Below are 24,807 nucleotides of genomic sequence, written 5' to 3'. Positions count from 1 at the left end.
TGGAGTTCTTGAGGGGGGATTGCACGACCTCAAATAAGAGGTTGGTCCGGCGCTGGCCTGTTCGTCTCCCCAGCCTTCTACCACTTCACTCCAACACTTATCCGCGATACGCTTCCCCCGACTTCCCCTACTACACAAGAACCAAGGAACACCATGAGCGACGAGACCGTCGGATCGTGGGTCGGACTGGACGCCGCGGGCGTCACGGGCGGTCTCCAATTCCAGCAGGTCACCCCCAAGGCGTGGGACGAGGATGACGTTGACGGTAAGCCGCGGGGCGAGCTCTATTCCTTGGGCCTTGGGAACATACTGACCTTACCGCCTTCCAGTCAAGATCATGTACTGCGGTATCTGCGCAAGCGACTACGGGGTCCTCAAGGGCGAGTATGCGCCGCTCGAGCCCCGTGTGGGCGGCCATGAGATCGTTGGCGAGGTGGTCAGGGTCGGGCCCAAGGTGGCCAACCTCAAGGTCGGGGACATGGTGGGCGTCGGCTGGCAGTGTGATGCGTGTCGCGAGTGTGACTTGTGCAAGAACAAAGAGTGAGTCTTCGTTTCTGTGGATGGCCTGGCTGTACGAAGTGGTGGACTCGGCCAGCCAAACAGCCAGCGCGTTGAAACAAGCCTCGACTGACGTACAGCGACCAATATTGCGCGGGCATCACTTGGACGCTGGGACTCAAGTATGGCCGTGGTGCGGCAAAGGGCACCATGTCGCACGGCGGCTTTGCAAAGATGTGGCGGGGAGCAAGCCGGTACGCCGTCAAGCTCCCTGCGTCTCTGGACCCGGGAAACGCCGCGCCGCTGCTGTGCGCCGGCGTGACGGTGTACAGTCCCATGAAGACGTACGGTGCGGGCACGACCCGCAAGCGCGTGGGCGTGATTGGCATTGGTGGCCTGGGCCATGCCGCTGTCCTCATCGCAAAGGCCATGGGCGCGCAGGTCACGGCCATTTCGAGGGGCGAGGCCAAGAAGGCCGACGCGCTCGCGCTCGGTGCCACGACGTACATCTCCACAGGCAAGGACCTCAAAGAGGACTTCAAGGGCCACGAGAACAGCTTGGACCTCATCATTTGCACCATCAGTTCGTCCTGCCACACCTGGGAAACAACGCACATGCTAACTCTTCCCCCCAAGACCCAGATGTGCTCCCCGTCGCAGACTACCTCTCCCTCCTCGCGCCCAAGGGCCTCATCGTCGTCGTGGGTATCGTCCTCACGCCCCTCGCAGTGCCCACCATCCCGCTCATCATCGGAGGCCGCGGCGTCGTGGGCAGCAATATCGGTTCGCCCGAGGACATTGCCGACCTGTTCGCGCTCGCCGCTGAAAAGGACATCAAGCTCTGGGTCCAACGCTGGAACATGGACGACATTAACAAGGCCATGGTCGACTTTGGCGATGGCAAGCCCAATTACCGCTACGTGCTCGTCAACACGGACAACGGCGGTAAGATGTAGGCAACAGTTTCAAAATTGGCGAAACCAGTGATCAGTGGTGCTCATGTTTGGCAGGACGACGGCGGCAGCACGGATGTAGCGGCAGCCAAGCAAGCAGGAGATCAGAAAGGGATGCAGAGAGATTATGTAGCTGCTGTTGAATGCAGGGTACGATGTTTTGTTTTTTTAAAAAGCCAGCCAGGCCAGACCCGCTTACTCCTTCGAGTCACCGCCAACCGAGGCAGTGTCGACGGTGCCAGCAGCCTCGGCGTCGCGGATCATGGGCAGGTTGGTCGAGCTAGCGTTCTCAAAGGCCAAGGCGACCTCCTCGAGCGTAAAGCCCTTGGTCTCGACCATGAAGTACTTGACGAGGAAGATCTGGAGGATGACCAGGGGCATGTAGACGATGTAGTACTTGTATCCGATGGCGTCGAGGGCGATTGAGTCGACAAAGGTGACGTAGATGGCCTGGATCTGGGTGACCGAGTTCCAGATCAGGAGACCCTTGGAGCGCATGGAAAAGGTCTGCACCTCGGCCGGGTACGAGTACAGGATGGGGTTGCAGAAGTTGTAAAAGCCCATGTAGATCCAGACAAGTGCGACGGTGGCCACGGCAGACTTGTGGTCGGTTTCGCCAGAGTGGGCAAACGTAGCGCCCGAGACGGTGAGACCGACGAGGACGAGCAAGAGCATGGGCCAGTTGGCCAGGATAATCTTTTTGCGACCGACGTACTTGCCGGTCCAGATGGCGGCAATCTGAGCGATCCACTGGAAGACGTTCATGCCAGCAGCGATACCAGTCTGGGTGGTGGTGTCGGTGATGCCGACGAGGTCGAACACAACAGAGTAGTAGTAGAAGATGATGGACGAACCCGAGAGGTTGGTGAGGAACGACATGAGCGCCGCGAGACCGAGACGGTGGCGGTTGGAAGGCGAGCGCAGAATGGTGGACCACTTCTCAGCCTTGGCGATACGCTCAGCCTCGATGGCATCCTTCATCTCCTGGAACTCGAACACGACAAGGGGGTCGCTGGCATCGCCGTTTCCGTGGTAGGTGGCCATAAACTGGAGGGCCTTTTCGTCCTCGCCCTTGCTGATGAGGTAACGAGGGGTCTCGGGCATGAACTGGACGGCGATGAGGACGTAGAGAGCCATGGGCACCTGCAGAAGGTAAGGCAGACGCCAGCCCCACGAACCCGACATGAACGAGGTACCAAAGTTGACCCATGAGGCGAGGACCATGCCGATGATGTAGTACGAGTCCCAAGAGCCGGCAACGGTCTCACGAGTGCGCGGGTGGGTGATCTCTTGGACGACGACAAGCGAGGTCATGAGGAACGACGCCTGTCCGAAGCCGATAATGAAGCGACCGATGACAAAGAGGGTGTAGCCACTGTTGCCCTTGGCCGAGTTGACACCGGCGACAACCGAGATGACGGTACCGGTGAGAATGGTGTAGCCGTAAAAGCGGATACCCCAGCGACGGCCGAAAGTGTCGTCAATCCATTGGATGATGGGGCCGATGACAAAACCGGAAAGAGGACCCGCTGCGTTGAGCAGACCAAGCAGTGCCGCCGAGTTGGGGTTGTCGGTGAGACCGAGGTCATCGTTCCACGACTGGAAGGCCTGGAGACCCGAGATAAGGGTGCCGTCGTCTGTTGGTGAGTGGAGCTCCGTGGGTCGCGTGAGTGGCAAAACGTACATCCGTTGAGGATCATTCCAACGAAGATGATGCTCAGGAAGCTGTCCCGTTAGTTGTTGCTCGCCAGGCAAGAGGAAACAACTTACAAGTTGAGGCGTACACGGCCCCCATCTTGGAACCTTGAGAGCGTGTCTCGAACATTCGGACTGCGCTGGGTCAGTATTGCCTGTCAAACTGTCGGCAACCAAGACGCGCAGTGAGCACACCCGGGTCGTCCAACTACCACGGGCGAGATCCAAAGCATCAACACAAATAACAACTCACATCGTGTGCCAGTCTTGCATGGCTTCCTGCTGGGCATGTGAGCGGGGATGAGGGGAGAGGCAACTAGCGACGCAGGCATTATCCTGGTTCCGCTGCTGACGGTGTGATCTCAGCACAGGCTGCATGACCAATTTTTAAAACCAAGGCCATCTGCATCGCTCCACGCCCGTGACAGGTGTGGCGACGAGAGACGGCCCGGAGGTCATTGATGCAAGCCTGGCACCCGTGTTGCATCTCGAAGGCGGAGCCTAGTCCACGCTTCTTGATTGTTAAAGTGGGGTGTTGTGTGATGTGCGGATCATGTTTGCTGGGCGGCCGAGACGGCGAGTAGAGGGTGGGCTCCTCGCCGCTCGCTTGTCTTGTTCATGACTGACCTGGGGGTCGGTGGGGGGTGGGATGAAGGGGGGGGGTTGGGGTTTGTGGAGTGGGTGTGGGAGCTGAAAAAGAGGTGGTGCCATGGATCCTTTATAGCGGGTGGGGCCACCGGAGCGGACCCAGGCCCAGATGACCGCTGGGCGGCAAAAGCGGAACGCCGCGTATAGGCGCACCACTCTTCTGCGCGCACGGCGTCGGTCCGGTGGAGCTGTTTCCTCTTCGAAATCATCGACTGCTCCGCAGCTCCGAGGGTCTCTAAGCGCGCCAGGCCCGCTCCCCGTCAGTGCGCTAGTGCTGCACCTCCCTGACACTGGGTACACTGGCAACGCACACTCATTGGAGGTTGAAGCCCGCACCCAGTTCGCATTGGGGATCGTGGCTAGTGGTTTTTTTGGTCCGAGATATGGAAAGACGCTCCCGCCTCGACTCGACGGATCGACGGACTGTTGGGCGCCGCTCCGAATTGCCTCACACCACTGCAGCGCTGAGAAGCCACGGCGTCGATGGCGTGAGCGGCAAGGCAGGAAGCAACACAGGCGGGGGCGGGGCTTCGCACCTGTAGATCGTCAATCGTGCTCCACATCTACCCGCGTCTCCGTGCTCGGGCACAGCAGACCCAAAAAGCCAAGAGGCGGACAGTATGATCCGTTGAGCAGTCGTGGTACTTTGTGGTGCGAATTGTGCGCGCGGCGTGCACCATTTGGTTTCTCACAGTGCCGAAAACAGACCCGTACGCACTGTACAGACAAGACACCAGCAAATGCTAGCTGCAATGCGTACAGGTGGTTTCTCGCGTCTCGCCAAAACCAAAACCCGCTAGGGAGCCAGGGAACTGTAGAGAGCTGGCCGATGTTGGACGAGCTCGGTCATGTTGGTTTCTTCATTGTCGCGAAACCAATACAGAACTGTGCGGTGTGTTCAGCACCGGCCTAGTGTGTTTCTCGCCGAAACCAATAGAGAAGCCTTCCGGTGTGCTCAGCATGGCCTAGTGTGTTTCTCAACCCTCGCCGAAACCAATAAAGAAGCCTTCCGGTGTGTTCAGCACCGGCCTAGTGTGTTTCTCGAAACCAATAGAGAAACCGTCCGGTGTGTTCAGCACCGGCCTAGTGGGTTTTCCTCGCGCAAGCCACCCACCGTGTGAGGTGCGTTCCACGCACCGTGCGTTGTGCGTTTCTTAACCGATCCCCCATTATTACACTACACGTCGCATTTGCTGCGAAACCCACTTCTGTCTTACACAGTGCACTATTCATGCATTGGACTCGTTGTACTCATTCCCTGGTCAAATTTGGCAAGGTTGCATGATAGAAAGGATAAGGCGCCAATTACTACAACGTGCCGCCGTTGTCGGTGTTGACAAGAACGATGCGGTACTTGGGCTTGCCGGCCTGGTAGTCGGCCATGGCCTGGTTGATGTTGTCCATCGAGCATTTCTGGACCCAGGGCCTGATCTTGTGCTTGGCAGCAAACTCCATGAGCTCCTTGAGCTCGGCTGGAGAACCGATCTGCGAGCCAGCGATACCAGAAACGCCCACGACCATGCCCATGGTGCTGAGCTCGAGGGGCTTGGGAACGATGCCAAGGAGGACAAAGGTGCCACGGGGCTTGAGCATGGTCATGTAGTCGCTGGCGGGAAGGGACTCGGGGTCTGGTTGTCAGCTCCAGTTTTCTAGGCCAATTTGATACACACTTATGGTGCAGATAATGAAGTCCAGAGAGCGCTCGCGGCCCTTGACGTCGGCCGCGGCGTCCTTTGTAGTCGGGATGTAGTCGTCGGCGCCGAGCTGCTTGGCCTCGTCACGCTTAGCTTCGCCACGGCTGAGGACAGTCACCGACGCGCCCATCGCCTTGGCTAGCATCACTGCAACGTGCCCCAGCCCACCGATGCCGACGACACCAATGTTCTTGCCTGGGCCGGCACCATAGTACTTCAGGGGCGAATAGACAGTGGCACCGGCACACAGCAACGGCGCAGCCTCCGCAGAGTCCAGCGAAGCAGGAATGGGGATGGCAAAGCGAGCTGGACCGCGCCAATACTTGGCAAAGCCGCCGTGGGAAAAGGTGCCCTTGGCGTTGCCGCGCGGGTAAGGAGCACCGAGGGTGAAGGTCATCTGAGGGCAGAACTGCTCCTCGCCCTTGACGCACCACTCGCATTCAAGGCAGCCGTCGCACTGGGCTCCGATACCGACCCTGTCGCCGACCTTGACGTCCTTGACTTGGGAGCCGATGCGTGTAACCTCGCCGACAATTTCGTGGCCGCAGACCTGCTGGGGGAGGAGAGGGAAGAAGTGGCCGGCGAGCATGGAAAAGTCGGAGCCACAGAGGCCGCAGTGGGTGACCTTGACGTCAATGTCGTCCTCGTCCCATGGCTTTACGGGGACAGGCTCAAACTTGAGCTCGCCCTTGACGACGTCGGTGACGTCGTGGCCGACCCAGGAGTCAAAGGTCTCGGGAGCAGAGGCAGTGGACATGTTTGATGGAAGGTGGTGCTGGGGTGAAGGCAGTGGCGTTGGTTGAGGTGGTAAGTGATGGCAGTTCAGTAGCAGTTGGAGTTGTGGTTGATGGAATCAGTCCAGCAGCTTCACAGAGACGTCTTTATAGCACTTGGTCGAGGTACATTAACGTAAAGTGAGTGACATGAGAGAAAGTGGAGGCAAGTGACGAGTCGGCCGGCGGTCGGTAGTCAAGTCCAGTGATTGTCAGTGCACTGTGCAGGTTGCATGGCCGTGGGTGATGTTGCTCTTGCAGAGAGGTGTAGGTTGCCCGGAAAGTGTCCCCGTCGGCCAGAGATCCAGAGATCCAGAGATCCACCACAGGGCCACAGACATCAGGAATCCACGGTCGTGCCGGTCGTGTGCATGTGGCCATGTGGGGGCATGAGGGGAAGTACCGGGATCCGGGAAGTACGTACGACGACACGGAAATACACACTCGGTTACAATGACCCGCGGGCATTGAACTTACGTAAGGTTATTTGGTATGGGGGTTAATACCACACGTCATATATATCACGTGGCCTTAGCATTGCGTCACGTGAGCGATTAGATGCGTTGATGGCGTTCATGTGTTTGTTGTCGTCATGGTTGAGCTAGAGAAACAGTCCCTCTGTACACTCATTCTCACGTCTGGGTCGGCACCATGTCGGTCCCCAGCCCGCAAAACAGCGACACTGACATGGAGATCATACAATCCGCCGACGCTCTTCAGGCAGGCGAGACAACCCCCGTCCCAGACGCAAAGTTCAACGTGGGCGATTTTACCCTGATCAGTGCCGACGGCCACCTCTTCAAAACCAACTCGTACCTGCTGTTCGGTGCAAGGTGCGTTCCAATGCCGCCGTCGTGGGCACTCCGCCACGATGTGCAAGGCATGCTATACCTGACACTACACAGCCCCGTGTTTCGTGCCCCAGCCGAGCTCTGCCCGACTATCGAACGCTCCGTCACATTCACAGACTGGGACATTGAGTCCTCGTCAGTCATATCCCTCTTCCTCGATGTCATCACGGTCGGACAGCTTCCACCCGTCGCCTTTGATCTGCCTCACATCCCCGAGCTCCTCTCGTTCTGCAAAAAGTACGAGTGCACAGTCGCCGCTCGGTGTGTGTTGTTTTCTGTCCGCGAATTGGTCGTTTACGACCAGGCCGCGTCCCTGCGCGCCCTCGACATTGGAGCCGGTGCAGACGACATGGACACGGTCGTGAGCGTCCTCAAAAGCATCTGCGAACGTGGCGGCAAGCTCCCGAACCTCGTTAGCCTGCTTGGACCCAAGCGCAGCGTGTGGCCTGTCGAATACCTATGGGCCTTTGCACGAGCCCAGGACCGCACGACGCCAAAGCCTGCCAAAGACAAAGCCACCGGAACACCACTCAAGGCTACGACCACACCGGTCAACGGCATACCGGCAGCCGCAGCTGCGACGCCCGCAACTGCGACGACCCCTGTGCTCACCCCTGCGGATTTATGGAAGGAGTTCAAACGTCTCTTGAGCCTTTGCAAGAGTGGGTCCTACGTCTAAACACAGCTGACGCCAGCCCGCCAGCTCGAGTGGGATCAGTACCCGTGTGGCCCACCTGAGCCTACCTACGACCCACGGTGGGATGGGGACGGGGACCTTGAGCTTGAATCTGCGGACAACGTCCTCTTCCGCATCGAGTCGTACCACATCATGTCGGCGTCGTGAGTATCTTCCCTTCTGCCACTGCTAACATTTAGATCTGTCCTTCGACGCATGATTACGAACGGCGAGAAGCGCATCCACTTCACCAGCACAGACTTTTCATCGCCTGTCATCCACATGTTCCTGGCCCTCGTAACGACGGGTCGCCTCGAGGTGGTGCCTCCTCAGTTCCTGGGATTGGCCGACCTACCTCATGTCGGCAAGCTCGTCGTATTCCTTCGCACCTACGAATGTACCGCCCTACTCAACGTCGTGGTCTCCTACGTCCTCCGGCAAGCTCAACTGGATCAGGCCGTCGCATTTCACGCATTCATGATCTGTGCTATCGCCGATGACCATCGTGCTGCCGGCCGCGCGATCGGAGGTAGGCGTGGACCATACCGCACCCGCCAATGGGCCTTTAAAAACGAGCCTGGGGACGAAGCAGACTGTCCAGAGAACGGCGCCGACATTCTCAAGCCTACGAAATGGTCATTCAAGTACTGGCGCGACATTCCTCTGAAGTACATCTGGGCCCTTGAGCTGTCTTGGAAGCCGCATGCCGACGGCGTCCAAGCCAGTTGGGGCCAGAAGATTGAATACCTCCTCACTGTTCCCCGGAGTGAGCATTATCAAGCTGTGCGAGTGACTGTTGCTAACGGATAGCCGACGCAAACGACGTGGTGTTCACAACTGGAGAGGCCGAGTTTTCCGATGCCAGTGACGACGAATATGACCCGTCGAATTCGTCCGAAAACGACAGCCTTAGCGAGGAGGATTCAGACAGCGAGATCACTTCAAACCATGACGGTGACGCGGACGGCCGTCCCTCCCAGCCATCTGCCCCTGTTGAGGATGTTCAGATGGGGTAGTGGTCTTGTTCGAGCCGCTCAGAGACAGCGGTCATGCCTTTGTTCCCATATTGAGCCACGGTCACCACCATTCTCGCGAGTTGCGTGGCCCACTTGTATCTACATATTGCCGTGTTGTGACTAAGTACCGGTTGTTTCAATGAGCTGTGATCAGGTCGCTGCAGACGCAGTTGCACTGTGATCAACTGGAAGCTGTTGCGCTATTGCGGTATCCGCCACAAACCTGCTGCCCGTCCGGCAGAATCAAGACTGTCCTCCACGCCATACGGAGCCTCCACTGTTCCTTTCGTGCATCACTGGCACCGACGCCGCACTCCCTGTTGCCGGCGGTCTCCATGCCATAACAACGGCCGTACTGCTTCCTGCGGCCTTCACGAAGGCCGAGCGACTTGCAGGCCGAGACCGAAGATATCGAGACCGACGGCCTCGATGACGTCATTTGTTATTGTCAGTGAGGTGGCCAACCTGGCACATTTCCTTACATCCTCTCTTGTGCGTTCCACATTCACACACACACACTCCGTCGCGCAACCACTTTGCACAATGACCTCGCTTCCAGAGATCTGGGTGCTCGGCGCGACCGGGCGCTCCGGCAGTGACATTGCGTCCATTCTCGTCAAGAACAAGGACGTCACGACCGTTATTGTGGGACGAAACCAGGAGCGACTGGACACGTTGGCAACCACCCTCCCTGGCTCGCGTGCCGAGGTCGCCGCTGGACCAGACGCGATCATCCAGCTCATCAAGGACAAGAAGCCCGCCGTCGTCGTCAACATGCTCGGCGACTATGCCAATGCGGGTGTTGCCATTGCGCGTGCGGCTGTGTCGTCCGGCACGCACTATACCGATCTAGCCGCCGATCTTGCGTCGGTACCGCTTCTGTTGGGACTGCACGACGAGGCCATCGCGGGAGGAGCTACCGTGGTCCCCGGCTCGGGATATGGCGTGGTCGGTACCCAAGGTGCAGTCGCCAGGCTGTGCGAAGGGAGCAGCCGCAAGGCCCGCCACATCCATGTCGACGGTCTTCCGGCAATGGCGACAAAAGCGGAGGGCACCGTCGGCGATGCGCTCGCTCACAGTATCATCGACGGAATGGCAGGTGGCGGCAAGCAAGTCATCGACGGCAAGCTGGTCTCGGCACCCATGGGCACGTACGTCGAGCTCACCACACCCGACGGCGACAAGGTTACGTGTGGCGCCGTCCCAGCGGGCGACCTCATTGCTGCACAGCGATGCAGCGGCGTCCCAGACGTGTCCGTTACCGCCAACTCGAGCTACGGTCCTGCTGGTCTCATTGCCCGACTGGCAATCCCCGTCGTCAGTACCATCATGCTCCTTGGGCCGGTGAAGCGGTACGCGCAACGTTATCTCGCCAGCGTCCAGGCGCCAGCCGCGCCAATGCCCCGCAAACACACGTGGGGCCATGCGGTCGTCACGTTTGACGATGGGACCGAGCAAGAGGCCTGGCTCCAAGCTGGTGACGCGAGCGACTTTACCTCTGCGGTCTGTTCAGAGGTCGCGCTCCGGCTCGCTCGAGGGACCAAGGCAAGACCTGGCGCGTATACGCCGTGCGAGATCTTTGGGTCTGAAATTGCGGAGGCGGCTGGCGCGAAGATCATCCTGGTGTGAGAGGCAGAGGTAGGGCTTGTGTTGTAGCATACTTGAACTGGTGATGTAAGAGTACTGTCTGTATCGCTCTCTACCGTTCCCAACAGTGTCAACGTCGCCGCTGCGTACTGGCTGCGCATCCGTTGGCGGGACAGGTCACGACCCACCATCCTCGACGTACGACCTCGGTCCAGGTCACGTGATCGTCGGCATGGGCCGACGCTGAGGTCACGTCATGATCCATAGGCCACAGGTCGAGCGCAATGAGACGCGCCTGGTTGGTTTCGATTCAACTACCACCCATAAAGTCTCTACAGGTGCCGGCCCGACGTCCTAAGACATACACTTCCAGCATGGACGCGGAACAGGTGTCCGATACACCACCAGTGCAGGACGAAGAGTGGAACATTGGTGACTTTGTCCTGCAATCGTCGGACGACGTCATTTTCAAAGTCAACTCCTATGTCCTCTTTGGCGCGAGGTAGGTTCAGCCGGACCGTACAGGAACTGACATGCAAAGCTCTGTCTTCAGAGACGCAGCCGAGCTGGGAGCTCAAGAGCCCAAGATCACCTTCACGGATCTGACGATTGAGACGGCTGATCGCGGCTGAGGTACTCCGCATCTTCCTTGCCCTCATCACCAATGGCCAGTTACCGACCCTCCCTGCAGGACTACCGCACATCGCCGAACTGCTGTCTTTCTGCAAAAAGTACGACTGTGTCGTCGCCAAGCGATCGGCACTGCTGTCCATTCGCGAGCTCGTCATCTTGGAGGAGCTGTCGTACAGCCGGGCCATGAAGATCGGCGCCCTTGCCGACGATGTGAACACTTGTGTTGTGTCTCTCAAGTGCTGTTGCGACAGGAACCCTAACAACGCTGAGGCAGCAAGAAGCTTCCTACGTTTTAAGGACTGCCCATTGGAGTATTCCTTCGCTCTCGCCCGAGCCGGACATAATGTCAAATATTCAGGAGAAGACGGTAGCTCCCTCGGGTTGTGTGCAGCATTCAAGCGCCTAGTATTGGACGCCAGGAGTAAGTCATCAGACAGCGGATAATTGCTCATTCACCACAACAGAGTTTTCACGGGACTGGCATGCCCGTCTTGAGACGTACCAAAGAGACGGTATTCTACCAAGTTCGGTAGTTGACAGTCGCTGGGATGAAGGCGACCTGTTGATCCGGTCTGCAGACGGCGTCACGTTCATCGTCCCTTGCTACCACATCATGGCGTCGTCGTAAGTGTATTTTGTCACATGGCTCTTCGCTCACATCAGCTCGGTATTGCGAAACAGGCTGAAAAACTCTGACGATAAGTTCATCCACTTCACGAACATCCATTGCGAATCCGCAGACGTGGTTCGCCAGTACCTCGATCTTATTGTGGACGGCCGTGTCGAAGTTGACGGCGACTTCGAGGACTCAACACTGCCTGATCCATACGGGCAGTTGCCGGTATTCTGCCAACTAGCCGTTTTCCTACGCACATACGGTTGCGAACACGCACTGCAGGCTTTACTTTTTGCGACTCTTCGACAGCTGGAGCGACGGCAACTCGTACGCAAACTGGACCACATAAACCACGGCGATCCGGACAAGCTGCAAGCGCGGCTTGTATTCAACGCATTCATGGTAGCTGCCATTGCGGACGACCGATCTGCAGTCCTCCAAGCATTCCTAGCACCGCGAGCGATGTGGAGTTTCACGTTCGACCTCTGCAATGAGATGACAGCGCCGTTATCCGACGGGGACATTTTCCACCCAGGAAGTTGGTCATTCATGTACTGAAACGTCATACCAGTCGATTACATCCGAGCCCTGGAGCTAGCCTACGACAGTCTTGATCCAGAGAACGCGTTCATCGCATGGTTGGAAAGGGCAGGCCCCTTGGATGTGCACCTCGAACGGGCAAGAAGGATGGACAAATGACCTCCAGGCTCGTGCAAGTATCTCACCCGCTCTGAGCTAGTGTCGGTAGCCGTTCTCGTGCCATCGACACTTGATCGCCTTCATGTCGCTCATCGGCCGCGACATGTTCCAGTGCATATGCGCAGCAAGGACGAAGCCATGCAATCCCAACAATCGACCAGAGTTGGCATATTTCGTGGTGGAGGCCGATTTCTCGGTTGTCAACACCGTTTGCGGGGTCTTTCCTCTGCCCTCCTTTTGGCCTAGCGCGACCCTTGCTCAATCCTCAAGAAGCCGACGCATCGAGGACTTCTGCATGCCCCACAGCTCAGGTACACTGCCAGGTGCACTGCACTTAGGGCCCGGGGTACCTGCGCGTCGGAAACACGTCAGTGAGGACGTGGTAGGGTCAGTGGAGACGTGGCGTTTTTCACGTGGAGGCCGTGGAAGGCCGGTCAACCGACGTGGAACCCAACAAAACGCGCGCGCGACGCGCATGCACGCACAGCTCGACGCGCTATGCATATATGGGCCATGCAGTTCCTGACATTGTCATCGTTCATGCGCCATGCTGCTATACGTGCCCAACGGCCCGCCCGTGGAACTGGACTTGACACCAACCCGTGCCGCCGCCGCCCCGGAGCGAGTAGACGACCCAACTTTCACAGACGGCGACTTTACCTTAATCTCGGCCGATAACGTCGTTTTCAAGACACACTCGTACTCGCTCCTTGGTTGCAGGTGAGATCTACTGTTTCCTTGCGACCATGAAGGCTGACCCGTTTACAGTTCCGTCTTTCGCGATGCCGCCGCAATGTGCAACGAGGAACGGACGATAACGTTTGTCGACGACGAGATTGAAACTGCGACTGTCCTCCGAGCGTTCCTGGGCCTCATCAATGACGGAAAGTTGCCTCCCGAGAACGGGTTCCTCCACGTGGTTCACCTCCTCAACTTTTGCAAAAAGTACGAGTGCCACCTAGCGACCCGGTGCACGCTCTTCTCCCTCCGAGAGTGCCTCGTCCGAGGGGACCTGTCCTGTCAACGGGCGATGGAAATTGCCACGAGCGTCGACGACTTGGGCACTTGTGTCGGAGTCCTGCAACACTATCACTTCCAGCAAGGCTCAGTTGCCGGTATCGACCCCTTCTTGATATTGAGAAACGTCGAGAACGTGCCGTTGGAATACCCGTGGGCCCTTGCGCGCGCCATTGAAAACTTGAACCGGGGCAAAGACGACAAAAGGCCGCTCACGTACGGCTTCATCAACTCGTTCATTGGCGTGCCGCTCAGCGCCCAAGCCGAGAAGATGAAGCGTCGTGACCTGTGGGAAGAGTTCAAAGTGCTAGTCGAGCACGCACAAGGTGCGTCATTTGGCCCATTGGTACCCCTGACTGACCACCTTCCAGGCCGAAGGTCGAAATGGAAGGAGCCAACCTTCCCAGACGAACCTCAGAAGAATTCAACATGGGTTCGCGGCGACCTCACACTCGTGTCCTCCGACAGTGTCGTCTTTCGTATCCCACCGCACCTTGTTACTGCCTCATCGTAAGCATGGTCTGTTCGCTCACACTGGCTGACAATACCAGATCCGTGTTGCGGGCCAAGGTCGAGAATGGCGAGACCCACATCCAATTCACCGACTCGGAGTGCGCCACGGTCATCGAGCTCTATCTCGATCTCATCTCCACTGGGGTCCTCAACCCAGCAACGGACGTCTCCCAGCAGCCTATTTTCGACGAAATACCGACTCTGTGCAACCTGGCCTTGTTTTTGCACAAGTACGACTGTGCCAAGGCTCTCGAGACGCTCGTTCTTTACGCTCTGCAGCAATGCCGCTTACACGGGACCTCGAACCCGCGTCTGGTCTTTGAGATGTTTGTCGTCGCCGCCATCGCCGGCAACCATGCGGCGGCGGTGCAGATCGTGGGTATGGGCGAGTCAAAGGACCGCAAGGGGTCCGGCTCTGGCTCCACGAGCTACCTGAGCAAGTGCGGCGAGTGGTCGTCAGAGCACGTCGGCGAGCACGAGGTCAACATGCCACTGCTGGGCGGCGACATCTTCAGCCCATCCACCTGGTCGTTCAAGCAATGGTGCATGGTGCCCAAGACGTACATTGCATCACTGGAGAGGACCAACCGACACCCTCACGGTACTTTTGCCGAACGGTTCCAGGCTGTGCTGTTGGCCATGATCGCGACGCCACAGCATTACACGACCGTATCCCGTCCGTAGACGCTTAATAGATTAGCAGAAGCCCTTACTCTTTCACGGCCTCTGTAGACGTATCGCATGCGAGGAGACCTAATTGAGGCCAGTCTTGCTCAAAGAAGGGTCTTTCAACTTGCTTCCGACCGGCCGTGGACCCCGGACGGCATCGGCGTTCCAAACACCCTGCCTGTTGCCCACGGCCGCCGTTCGACCGTCTGCCCTTTCGCGCACAGGTCTTTGGTCGGTGTCCGTCCCTGTGACTCCGCAGTGGGCAGGACACACGAACTCCGCTCTACGTGTGCCCCACAGGCCACAGGAGGTGGCTTTCGGGGCCCGGTTGGCGTCCCCGTTGGTGCCCCTTGGCGCACAGGGCGGACTAGGACTGCCTGTCATTTGCGTACCCGATCGGCTCCAACAACCAGTACATTGTTGTGGTAGACGAGCAGCGACAGTGTCGATTGCAGGTGACGTCTCACCTGTTTTCACACATTGCACGGCATGCCTGGCAGCAACAAGCAGAGACCAAAAAAAGTTGGGTGAACCATCGATCGTTCCGGCCCCCCCGGTTTCATACCACTGCCCACACGGCGGCGACCACCGCCCGTCGCCGCGTCCGGTTGAACATCGGAAACCAGGCGACGTGGCCCGTGGCCGCCTGTCCGTTATCTCAAGCAAGCCATGACCGTGTCCGAGGCCGCCCCCCCGCATGCACATGCATGCACCCTCGGTGTTGCCTGGCACAGGGTGTGTTGCAAGCGAGCAACAGTTCCGGCCGGCCTTGCCAGTCAGGCTCGCTGCATTGCGGACCGTCGGCAAGAGCGCATAGCCGGCAAACACACCGCCCGTCCGCGTTTTGCTCAAATGACCGACCCGCACGGGGCATGTCATCGTCGTCTTTCTCCATTCTCTCCACACATCATCCACACACTCACACCCATGGCACCCAAGCAGACCATCTACCGCTCGCAATGGCCCGAGCCCCCTCTCGTCGAGATGGGGCTCTACGAGTACCTGCTCCCCGCCAAGCCCTCGGGCTCGCCGCTGCCGCACTACGATCCCGCGCTGCCGGCGTTCATCGACGGTCTCGACGGCCGTGTCATCACACGCGCCGGCCTGGCCGACGGGTCCCTGCGTCTCGCCACTGGTCTTCAGAAGCTTGGCCTGAAGAAGGGCGACACCGTCTGTATCTGGGGCCTCAACAGCCTCGAGTGGGTTCGCGCCGCGTACGGAGCCATGGCCGCTGGCCTGACCGTGTCGCCAGCCAACGCCGCCTAGTGAGTTTAGTCAATCCGACCTGTTGCTAACCTCTTCCAGCGCTCCCAGCGAGCTGGCCCATCAGATCAACAACTCTGGCGCGTCGCTCCTCTTTGTGCAGCCCGAGCTTGTTCCAGTGTTCGAGCAGGCACGTCCTCTTATTAAGCGCGCGTTCCCAGACTCGCGCGTCGTGCTGCTTGCCAAGGAACGTCCCGTGTCGCCCATCCGCTACCGTATCATCCACGACCTCATCCACCCTACACGTGCGACCCCGGCCTCGTTCAACGGCAGCCACTCGCACGACACGGCATGGCTGTGCTACTCGTCCGGCACGACCGGTCTGCCCAAGGGTGTCATGACGACCCACCACAACCTCGTCAACCAGCTCCAGGCTGTCAATGTCGCTTTCGACATGATCGAGCACGGCAGGGACCGCGTCCTCGGCATTCTGCCCTTTTCCCACATCTTCGGCCTCACCATTCTCCTCCTGCTGCCTCTCACCATTGCCGTGCCGGTGGTTGTGCTGCCGCGATTTGAGGAGACTGCCTTCCTGTCCACCGTGGAGAAGGTGAGTTGAAAGCTGGCTGGAGTTTGTCACTAACTCTCCTCAGTACAAGATCACCTTCTCGTGCATCGTCCCACCCATCATCATCGTCCTCCTCCACTCGAAGAACGTGGACAAGTACGACCTCTCGTCGCTCAACACCCTCATGTCGGGCGCCGCGCCACTGTCGGAGGAGGTCATCACCAAGTTCAACAAGCGTCTGCCGCATATCAACCTCTCGCAGGGCTACGGCTTGACCGAGACGTCGCCCGTGTCGCACCTGTCCGGCGGCCAGCGCAAGGGCTGGGTCGGCAAGCTTATCCCCGGCTACGACGCGCGTCTCGTCAAGGAGGACGGCGAGGACGCCGAGCCAGGAGAGCGCGGTGAGCTGTGGGTCCGCGGCCCCAGTGTCATGAAGGGCTACCACGACAACGTCGAGGCCACGGACAAGACGTTTGCCCAGGACCCGAAGGGACGCTGGTTCATGACTGGCGACGTCCTCGTCTGCGACCCTGCCGACGGCTGGTGGGCTGTCGTCGACCGCGTCAAGGAGCTCATCAAGTACAAGGGCTTCCAGGTGCCGCCTGCCGAGCTCGAGGCCCTCCTCCTCACGCACCCGCAGGTGCAGGATGTCGGCGTGATTGGCGTGTACGACAAGGACCAGGCGACCGAGCTGCCGCGCGCGTACGTCGTGGCTGCCCCCGGCGTGTTTTCTGCCGCAGACGAAAAGGCCGCCTTTGAAAAGGAGGTCGCGGCATGGGTCGCCGAGCGTGTGGCTCCCCACAAGCGCCTGCGCGGCGGCGTCGATGCCATCGACATCATTCCCAAGTCGCCCAGCGGCAAGATCCTGCGCAAGGACCTGAGGGCCAAGGCCCAGGCGGAGCGCGACGCCGCTGCCGATGTCAAGGCCAAGCTTTAGAGGAGGAGGAACGATTGAAGGGTCTCTACGTACAGTACAGTAACGATGTTGTGGCTATGGATTGGCATGTTCTCTGGCATCCGCTTTCTGGGTGGCCTGTGAAACGAACAAGGGGGCTGAAGGAACAGCAGCAGCTGTTGCGAATGCGTCCTGTGCGGCGCTCTATCTGTTACGGAGCCGCTCTGAAGCGATGAGAGTGCCCCAGGATTCACGTCGCCACGAGGGGTGTGACAGCTGAGCTGTCTCCGCAGGAGTCTCCGTTTCTGATGCCAGATAAGGCGAGGGGCAGACTCACCGCTGTACAGCGATAGTGAGCGGTGGAGAAAACGTGGTGTGATGGCGCCACAAAACTGCTCATCGCTCATTCTCCGCGTCTCGACACACTCTTTCAAGATGTGGCCATACTCCTGGGGGATCCCTAACTGGCAGGAAGCAGGATACCGTATCATGTGTGCTACATGCGTGGCAGCTGTCGGACAGCAGCGACCGTCGACAGCGTACTTTCGGATGTAGCGCCAATCTCCTCCCCGTCTCCTCCAGAAATGCCCGACCTCGCCAACCACCATCGTCAACCTCTCTCCACGTCCCCTAGCATCCCCAAACCTCATCCACAGCATCCAAAAGCAAAAGGGAACATCCTAGGGACGTCCATCTTCTCCGCCAGGGAGTTGAACCCTGCTCTACCGCGATCTATTCCTATTAGGAAGACTCCCTATTGAGAGGCGGTTATACTAACCGATATACTAGCGAAGAGACGATGTAGAGCGTCTCAGAGGTACCGAGGAGAGCTATTGGACCGAGGAGAAGGCTTGAAGAATGCTGGAGAAGGATCCTTGCCATGGGTGTGGGAGAAGCCGGTGAAATGTTGACTTGGCCCCTTCCGAGACTTGAAATCGCAACAGTTGTTCCCCAGCTGGGCCAACTGGCGCCTCTGTTCTTCTCCACAACCCAGATAAGATTGCCTGGAACGCTGCGTCCCCGTACATGACCTCCTGGGGGGCTTAAACCACGCAAACGAGCTTCTCCAGACCAGGCGAACGTCCTGGCACTCTGGAAACACCAACATCGTCTACCCTATGGCTCAGTTGGTTAGCGCGTGGAGCTGTTATCTTCAACATACTCCGAGGTCCCAGGTTCGAGCCCTGGTGGGGTAGTACGAAGCGCGTGAGACGTGCTCGGCCTTTGCTTTTGGCCTACAGATGAAGACGGGGTGAGTTGGGAAGGTGGAAGCGGGTTGTGGCGGACCACCGGGAAATTTCCGAGGTGGTTTTGATTTTTTGCCCAATTTCTTTCGCCCGACAGTGCCTCGTAGAGGTGGTATGCATGACCTTTAAACCTTAGAGCCCGGTGCTTTCACTCGTAAGCTCCCTTTCATGGGCGTCCTTGAGAGGCGAGTCGTACAAGGTCACGAACGGCTGAGACAAGACTGAACAGGCTTTAGTAGGGTTTTTAAATACATTTTCTTTTTTTTTAAAAAAAAAATCCCACTCTACTTGCCCGCTACCATTGTAACTCGACCCCATGCATCACCGTCATGTGTTCTCCAGACTCACAGTCTCCCCTTGAAATGTCACGAGTGTCCAGAAGCAGCAAGCCAGCCATGTCTACGGTGGCGGGTGTGCTCGCTGGACGGTACGACCATGGACGCTCGAGTGGTGCACCCGCAGTGTCTCGCGGTTCCTGTCCTTGATTCGAGCCCTAGCTGGGGATCCTACCTCTGCACCGTCGGCGGTCCACACCCACCAGAGACACATGTAATGTGACAAGGGGACCAGCTGTTTGTCCGGCTGTCCGCGGGGACGGTGGCGGTCACTCTTCTGCCCTGATGCCAATGATACCGAGGCAGGACGGCAGTAGGGCAGTAGGGCACAGTCCGCTACCTCCGCTACCCCCCCATTCCCATATCCTTCCGACACACAATGCACACAAGCGCAGGGAGACGGCTGTGCTGCCGTCGAGACTCCACCGCGCCGTTTCGCACGTTTGCGGTGGCGGTGATGGAATTTTGCCACGGAGAGATTTTGCTTCCGAAGGCGGATGCGGAGCACCACAGCCCAACAAGATTGACGTCACGCTCCGTGTCACGACTCGTCCACCTTTTTGCGAGGCTGTTGAAAAGGTTCCTAATATTCATCGCAGTCGTTCGTGACAGTCCAGCGCGTGCAACATGCGTACACCCATTTGCAGCGAATTTCAAGCATTTCTCGAGGTCCTCAGGGAGGACCGTGCCTGAGCTAACCATAAGTACCGCCAGTTGGGTGGTAGCCTCAGCGTAGCTTCAGCTGGAGCCGTTTGGGTCGCGACAGGCTGCCACACTGGCAGTCCCGTTGCGCGCTGCGTTTGTTGACCCGTTAGCGCAACCGGTCACCAGCAAAGCAGTGGAAGAACGAAACGCCTCAGACTGGACTGGTCCTCGTCCTGGCTGTCGTTCAGAGACGCAACGCCGCTGTTTGAATGCTTCCACACATTCACTGGTAGCCGAAGCGGGCCCTATGGTTCTACGACACTCGAGATGGAGAGGGGGACATGCGGCGATGGAGAGCAGGTCGGTCAACGGTGATGCCAAAAAAGGAACGTGCAGCGGGAGGGTCAACGTGACAATGGGTGCGAGTGAGAGGACGGACGGTGGACGGTCAAAGCTCAAGACGCGACATCGACCCCTTGTAACAAGAACCTCGGGCCGAACATTTGCCTGGCCCCCACATCCGATCTCCACTCGCAGATGCACCATGACCGGTACCTCCACCATCATGCCCGTCATGCACGAGCACACCGCTTGGTGAGTCTGTGGCCGCTCCAGTCGATCCGGCATGGTGGGTGCACGCCGCTGATCCGTCGATCCGCTGATGCGATCAGGACCATCAACCGGTCCCCACACGTTTCGGCATTCTCAGCACACGCATCTTTAGGGGTTTTTCGTTTCGCCACCCATCTCTCCACATCTTTTGCATCTGCCCACTCACTCACTCTCACACCAGTCCATCCTCCTCGGCCACTCGTCCACGCACCATGCGCACCATCTCTCACACCCACAGCGAGTCGGCCTCGGTCGACTTTGGTACCCTGGAGCGCTCCCACCTGCAAGCCATGCTGGAGTACGCCGAAACAGACGTTGCAAGCGTGAGTCGCCGGGTCGCGTTGAGCATTCAGTGTTCCACTCCACCATGGCCTCCTGAAGCTGACAGACCGTGCAGGCTTCCGTGCACCACTTGCCCGAGCTCCGTTCGCCCCCGCCTCCGCCAAAGCCAAAGAGCATCAAGAGCATCAAGCAGCGGAGCGACCTCCCGCGCCGGACCAAGAGCCTGGCACCGCCCGCAGCCGCCGAACAGAAGGCTGGCGGAGGGCGCTTGAGCCGCTTCAGCGCCGTGGTGGCTGGGGGCATGCGCAGGATCCTCATGCGTAAAGGTCACAGTGACAAGGGTGCTGCCTCCAAGGTGGCTGTCGAGAAGTAGTGCGTATTCAGAGGGTGCGTCTTTGATACGGGTCGGTGCTGACTTGACAGGATTGCTGTTGTTTCGCTCGTTCGTTGTCTATTCGCCTTGTATCGCCCTGTTTCCACCACCCTTCACTCAGTCATGTGCACCGATAAGAAGTCACACGAGAAGTGCTCCTGCACCACCTCTGGACTCTCCCATGCAAGAAGAAGGACGTTATCACCCTTCACGTCACGTCACGTCACGTCTCGCAGCTCGCCCCCTTTCGATTCCCTTCACCGTCGATACCCGCGACCCACCCCAACCCACCCTGCAGAGGCCCCGAGTATGAACTCCGTTCGTTAATACGAGTATGAATGCCGTGGGCTGCACACTGGAGCGCAAGGCTTCAAACGAACGTCGTCGAGACCGCACTTCCTAGGCCTTGGCGATGCCATGAATCGAACTGACGACTGATTTCACGCTGACGACTGATTTCACGCGTGCCAAGTTGCCGAGCTGCGGCGTTGCGGCGTTCAGACTTCGAGACGTAGACATGAGAACGACAGTATTGGCTGCGCAACTGGCCACTCTGCAGCTGATCTGTCCAACACACAGCACTCCAGTACCGCCGCCTGAACCTGGTCTAGAAACCACATTTGCTGTGGCACAGCACAGCAGCTCCGGCTCGAGCGCGAGAGGCTGGGGGGGCCACCTTGACGGTGACATGGAAGAGCCCTTGCAACTGTCATCATCTATGCGTGTGTCCATGTGGCCTTGGCCAGGCATCCCAGAGACGCAGAGACCCTTTTACGAGGTCAGGCTTGGCGTGAGCATCGACAAGGTGACGGATTCGACCGAAAGCTGCGAAACCGTGGTAGCCGTGCTTCCGCGGCCCTTTTGCTGATCGCTGACCGCCATACTCGTGTAGCTCATCAACCATTGTATCAGGGAAGAGACGTTCCACAGACCAAGTAGCAGGTGCTGTGCTCGATGGTTGCGCCAAGCGATGCATAACCTAGTTGTTGCTAAGAATCGAAATGGGGTGGCCACGCGATCTGTGCGTGTCGGCCGGCGGCCAGATCCGATAACAGCCCAGTGACGTGCGTGTTCAGTGCAACAAGCCTTACTCTCTACACTGCATTTTACGCGACTAGCCACACCCCCAAGCAAGGGTGCTCTCTGTGACTACCCAGAGGCTGCTACCTGCCAACAGGCCACAAGGCCGACTCGCTCCTTTGCGCAAAACGCGCCGCGCCGCTTGTGCCCCGCGCCTCGCCTCGCCATCGAGTCCCCAACCGTCTCGCTAGCCGTCATGGGCCTGTCCAACATCAACGAGCTCATTGACGCCTTTAGGGCGATTCCCAAGCTCACGTGCCGTGACGATTTCAATCGCTGGGACGCACACCTCGATCTGGCACTGCGTATAACGAGTACCAGAAAATATCTGCACGACGAGCCGCCCTCTCTGCCAGCTACCCCTACACCCGAGGCGACGCGCGATTACGCCGAATGGGCGGCATGCGATGGCCAAGTGGCGGCGCTCATCCTGACCACATGCAGCGACACGGCACTGGGTCTCACCAGGCACCTGCTTGACGGCGACCACAAGACTGTGCCAGGCGCAGCGCGGCGGGTGTACGACGAGCTCGTCAAGCGTTACAAGCCGCTGCGCGCGTTTGAGTGTTTCGAGCTTGGCACGCGGTTCATGTACGGCACCAAGTGCCAGGACTCGGCGGAGGGAGTGAAGCTGTACGTTGCCGAGATGGCTTCGCTGGCGGCACGACTGAAAAAGCTCGAGTTTGACGAAAACGACTACATGATCACTGTAGCGCTCAATACCATGCCGAGCCGGTTTCACCAGTACAAGGTTGCGGCGTGCCGTTCAAGATGGAGAACGGCGAAACATTGATGGGGGTGTGGGGGTGAGGCGTGCGTTGCCGCGCACAGTAAGTTGATGTGAGTGAGTGACGGAACTGTCGGTTGTCTCTAACGCAGCAGTGATCCAGCACTACCCATGTACCTAGAGCACTGCAATGTGCATGTCCATACTGTAGAATGTAGAACCTTACAGCAAACATTTGTCTGAATGCCAACGGTTGAAGCCTGTGGCCGCCCTGTACTCCCAGACCGGCAGCGGTCTTGAGCGTGTTGCCTGCCTGTTCCTCCGTCTGCAGGGATGTGTGGCGCCCCTTTGATTTAACACATGTCGAGCGTAGGGGTCCTTGTCTGGAAAGGAGGTAGCAGAGCACACACGGAGCTTGGGAATTGGGACGACGAAGGCGAGGCGAGGCAGAAGAACGGCCTTCGGCCGCGACCGTGAGACACATGTCTGAGCGGGGACAGCTTTAACTGCACCACGGGGTCCAGGCGTGCACGGGAGAGACAGGTGTTCGCTCACCATGGGTGCGGATTGCTGAGCGGGAAGCTTGAAGAATAAGAGGACAGGCGTGGTGTGAGCGAAACCCGTCCGCCGCATGCGGTTAGGCTGGACTGGTGGTGCGTCACTTGTCTGAGCCTGGTCTGTTGCAGTGGGTATGGGACGAGTGATTGATCTCTCTTAGAGCGTGTTGCTGAAGGATAGGTAAACGGAGAAGAACTAGATGTGAGTTGGGAACGGAGGGAATAACGAGTGACAGCAACTGAAATCGACCGACGACGAGCCGTGCGGCACCGCCATTGCCCGCCGCCTGCCTCCCAATCAAGGAAGCCCAGCTGCAGGAACAAGAGTCCAACGGTCCCATTTGGGTAGACGTCGTGTACGTCCATGTGGGTGCAGTGGAGGACAGCAGTGGGGCACCTCGACGCGCACGACGACAGGGGCAATGGTGAATGACACCTGGGGGACTCACTTGTATGTCTTCTCTGCCGCCTCCTATCGAACCTCGGTCGATTTGGGACGTCTTGGGGGTCTTGATAGGTGAGAACATTATCTAGGAGTCCACGGAAGGGGATGAAGGACGTTGAGAACGTGTAGGAGGCCGGGAAGGCAAAGAGAGGAAGGGGCGTGGCCGGTGGGACACGCTGCACACTGCGCCTCACGAATCGACGGGTAGGAGCTCTGCGGTGGAGCAATTTTCTCGAGGGTGATCTTGGGGTCTAAGCGCTGCCGAAAAATGTATTCAGAGACGGGAGTGAGCAGTGTAGAGCGATGCAATGAAGGAGAATGGCGAGCGTGTTGGTGGTGGGGTGGATCACCGCCATGAGTGAGTGGGAGATGGGTGGCGACAGTGCCGAGCGGAAGCAAATCACTTTGGTGCACGTCACTTTGCAAGGGGGTGTGGGGTGTGTGCTACACGTCTGCATGGGTCGCGAAAATGTCTGCTGGGGAGTGCGAAGGCTGTAGGTGCAGAGGGGGTGAGGTAGCAAGGTGGTGTGCAAGGACGGTGATGGCGATGCGTGGATGGATTGGAATGACTGGCGGGCGGTGGGCGGTGCGGGTGACTGGACGGCGGGTGACTGGACTGGCCTTCCCTCCTCCCTCCTGGTGATGGGCCGTCCGTCGGTGCGGTGTGTGGGGAGGATTGCTTGCGGTTCTGAAGAGAGAGGATGTCGAGGTGCACAGAGGTGATGGCGAGCAACGATGTAGACATGTGGATGGCACTGTACGCAGTGTGTGGATGCACAGACGTTGCTGCGGATGGGCGTCGTCGTGCACGGACAGCGAGGCGCGCACAACGATCAGCAATCTGCATACGCCAACCTCGACGCATCCACCGCTGTTCATCGCGTCCCAACCACTGCATCCTCTCTAACACTCTCCCCGTGCTCGCGATCAACAACCCCCCTGCTCCCCAGCATCCCCCCTACCCCTCATAGGCGTGCAGCAGCTAGGCCAAGCTCCCCCAGCGGCGAGCGACGTCCAGCGTGCCACACGCGACATTGCCCCCGACTTTTTCAAGCACCTTCCTCGCACACGTGCAGCTGGGACTGGGGCCATGGGACCGCCATGGGGAGCTTGGAATTTGCGATCTGGGGACGACATTTGCACAGCACACAGCGTTGGGGGGCATTTTACCAACCGTTTGGCCCCGCTCGCTACAAATGTTTGGACGAACTGACGGGTCGATTGACGTGTGTCGACTACAAAACACCCCAGTTGACGGTGTTGTCTTACTTTAGCGCCACTTTCACGCGTCACGTCGAGG

General features: G+C 58.6%; 10 protein-coding genes and 2 non-coding genes across 12 annotated transcripts; 9 read left to right on the top strand and 3 right to left on the bottom strand.

Annotated features, from left to right (window-relative positions):
• Positions 1–153: 153 nt before the first annotated feature.
• On the top strand, positions 154–1,454 carry EHS24_008191 (uncharacterized protein; the record flags this gene model as incomplete). Its single annotated transcript, XM_028623511.1, has 4 exons — positions 154–265; positions 330–540; positions 639–1,081; positions 1,135–1,454. The coding sequence occupies 4 exons, from the start codon at positions 154–156 to the stop codon at positions 1,452–1,454; spliced, it is 1,086 nt and encodes a 361-aa protein (XP_028476444.1).
• A 192-nt stretch (positions 1,455–1,646) lies between these two features.
• On the bottom strand, positions 1,647–3,478 carry EHS24_008190 (uncharacterized protein; the record flags this gene model as incomplete). Its single annotated transcript, XM_028623510.1, has 5 exons — positions 1,647–3,088; positions 3,136–3,176; positions 3,222–3,281; positions 3,342–3,354; positions 3,400–3,478. The coding sequence occupies 5 exons, from the start codon at positions 3,476–3,478 to the stop codon at positions 1,647–1,649; spliced, it is 1,635 nt and encodes a 544-aa protein (XP_028476443.1).
• A 1,624-nt stretch (positions 3,479–5,102) lies between these two features.
• Positions 5,103–6,245, bottom strand: EHS24_008189 (uncharacterized protein; the record flags this gene model as incomplete). Its single annotated transcript, XM_028623509.1, has 2 exons — positions 5,103–5,422; positions 5,465–6,245. 2 exons carry the CDS (start codon positions 6,243–6,245, stop codon positions 5,103–5,105), a joined length of 1,101 nt encoding a protein of 366 aa, XP_028476442.1.
• Positions 6,246–6,912: 667 nt separating this feature from the next.
• EHS24_008188 (uncharacterized protein) lies at positions 6,913–8,804 on the top strand (the record flags this gene model as incomplete). Its single annotated transcript, XM_028623508.1, has 5 exons — positions 6,913–7,094; positions 7,167–7,753; positions 7,808–7,952; positions 7,989–8,554; positions 8,599–8,804. The coding sequence occupies 5 exons, from the start codon at positions 6,913–6,915 to the stop codon at positions 8,802–8,804; spliced, it is 1,686 nt and encodes a 561-aa protein (XP_028476441.1).
• Positions 8,805–9,347: 543 nt separating this feature from the next.
• On the top strand, positions 9,348–10,433 carry EHS24_008187 (uncharacterized protein; the record flags this gene model as incomplete). The annotated part of the gene is made up of 1 exon (XM_028623507.1): positions 9,348–10,433. The coding sequence occupies one exon, from the start codon at positions 9,348–9,350 to the stop codon at positions 10,431–10,433; it is 1,086 nt and encodes a 361-aa protein (XP_028476440.1).
• Positions 10,434–10,765: 332 nt separating this feature from the next.
• On the top strand, positions 10,766–12,198 carry EHS24_008186 (uncharacterized protein; the record flags this gene model as incomplete). The annotated part of the gene is made up of 4 exons (XM_028623506.1): positions 10,766–10,893; positions 11,006–11,445; positions 11,489–11,648; positions 11,706–12,198. 4 exons carry the CDS (start codon positions 10,766–10,768, stop codon positions 12,196–12,198), a joined length of 1,221 nt encoding a protein of 406 aa, XP_028476439.1.
• A 688-nt stretch (positions 12,199–12,886) lies between these two features.
• On the top strand, positions 12,887–14,553 carry EHS24_008185 (uncharacterized protein; the record flags this gene model as incomplete). The annotated part of the gene is made up of 4 exons (XM_028623505.1): positions 12,887–13,059; positions 13,108–13,682; positions 13,728–13,866; positions 13,908–14,553. 4 exons carry the CDS (start codon positions 12,887–12,889, stop codon positions 14,551–14,553), a joined length of 1,533 nt encoding a protein of 510 aa, XP_028476438.1.
• Positions 14,554–15,465: 912 nt separating this feature from the next.
• Positions 15,466–17,246, top strand: EHS24_008184 (uncharacterized protein; the record flags this gene model as incomplete). Its single annotated transcript, XM_028623504.1, has 3 exons — positions 15,466–15,803; positions 15,844–16,351; positions 16,395–17,246. 3 exons carry the CDS (start codon positions 15,466–15,468, stop codon positions 17,244–17,246), a joined length of 1,698 nt encoding a protein of 565 aa, XP_028476437.1.
• Positions 17,247–17,899: 653 nt separating this feature from the next.
• EHS24_008183 lies at positions 17,900–17,999 on the bottom strand. Its single transcript has one exon. It is a non-coding gene; the product is annotated as a tRNA-Glu (tRNA).
• Positions 18,000–18,316: 317 nt separating this feature from the next.
• EHS24_008182 lies at positions 18,317–18,400 on the top strand. Its single transcript has one exon. It is a non-coding gene; the product is annotated as a tRNA-Asn (tRNA).
• Positions 18,401–19,975: 1,575 nt separating this feature from the next.
• Positions 19,976–20,698, top strand: EHS24_008181 (uncharacterized protein; the record flags this gene model as incomplete). Its single annotated transcript, XM_028623503.1, has 3 exons — positions 19,976–20,025; positions 20,282–20,366; positions 20,441–20,698. The coding sequence occupies 3 exons, from the start codon at positions 19,976–19,978 to the stop codon at positions 20,696–20,698; spliced, it is 393 nt and encodes a 130-aa protein (XP_028476436.1).
• Positions 20,699–21,974: 1,276 nt separating this feature from the next.
• On the top strand, positions 21,975–22,571 carry EHS24_008180 (uncharacterized protein; the record flags this gene model as incomplete). Its single annotated transcript, XM_028623502.1, has 1 exon — positions 21,975–22,571. One exon carries the CDS (start codon positions 21,975–21,977, stop codon positions 22,569–22,571), a length of 597 nt encoding a protein of 198 aa, XP_028476435.1.
• Between the last annotated feature and the right edge of the window lie 2,236 nt (positions 22,572–24,807).

Source organism: Apiotrichum porosum, assembly GCF_003942205.1.
Source record: "Apiotrichum porosum strain DSM 27194 chromosome Unknown scaffold_6, whole genome shotgun sequence".
Classification (NCBI taxonomy): domain Eukaryota; kingdom Fungi; phylum Basidiomycota; class Tremellomycetes; order Trichosporonales; family Trichosporonaceae; genus Apiotrichum; species Apiotrichum porosum.
Note: the sequence above shows the minus strand (reverse complement) of the source record. Positions and strands in the feature narration are given on the sequence as shown.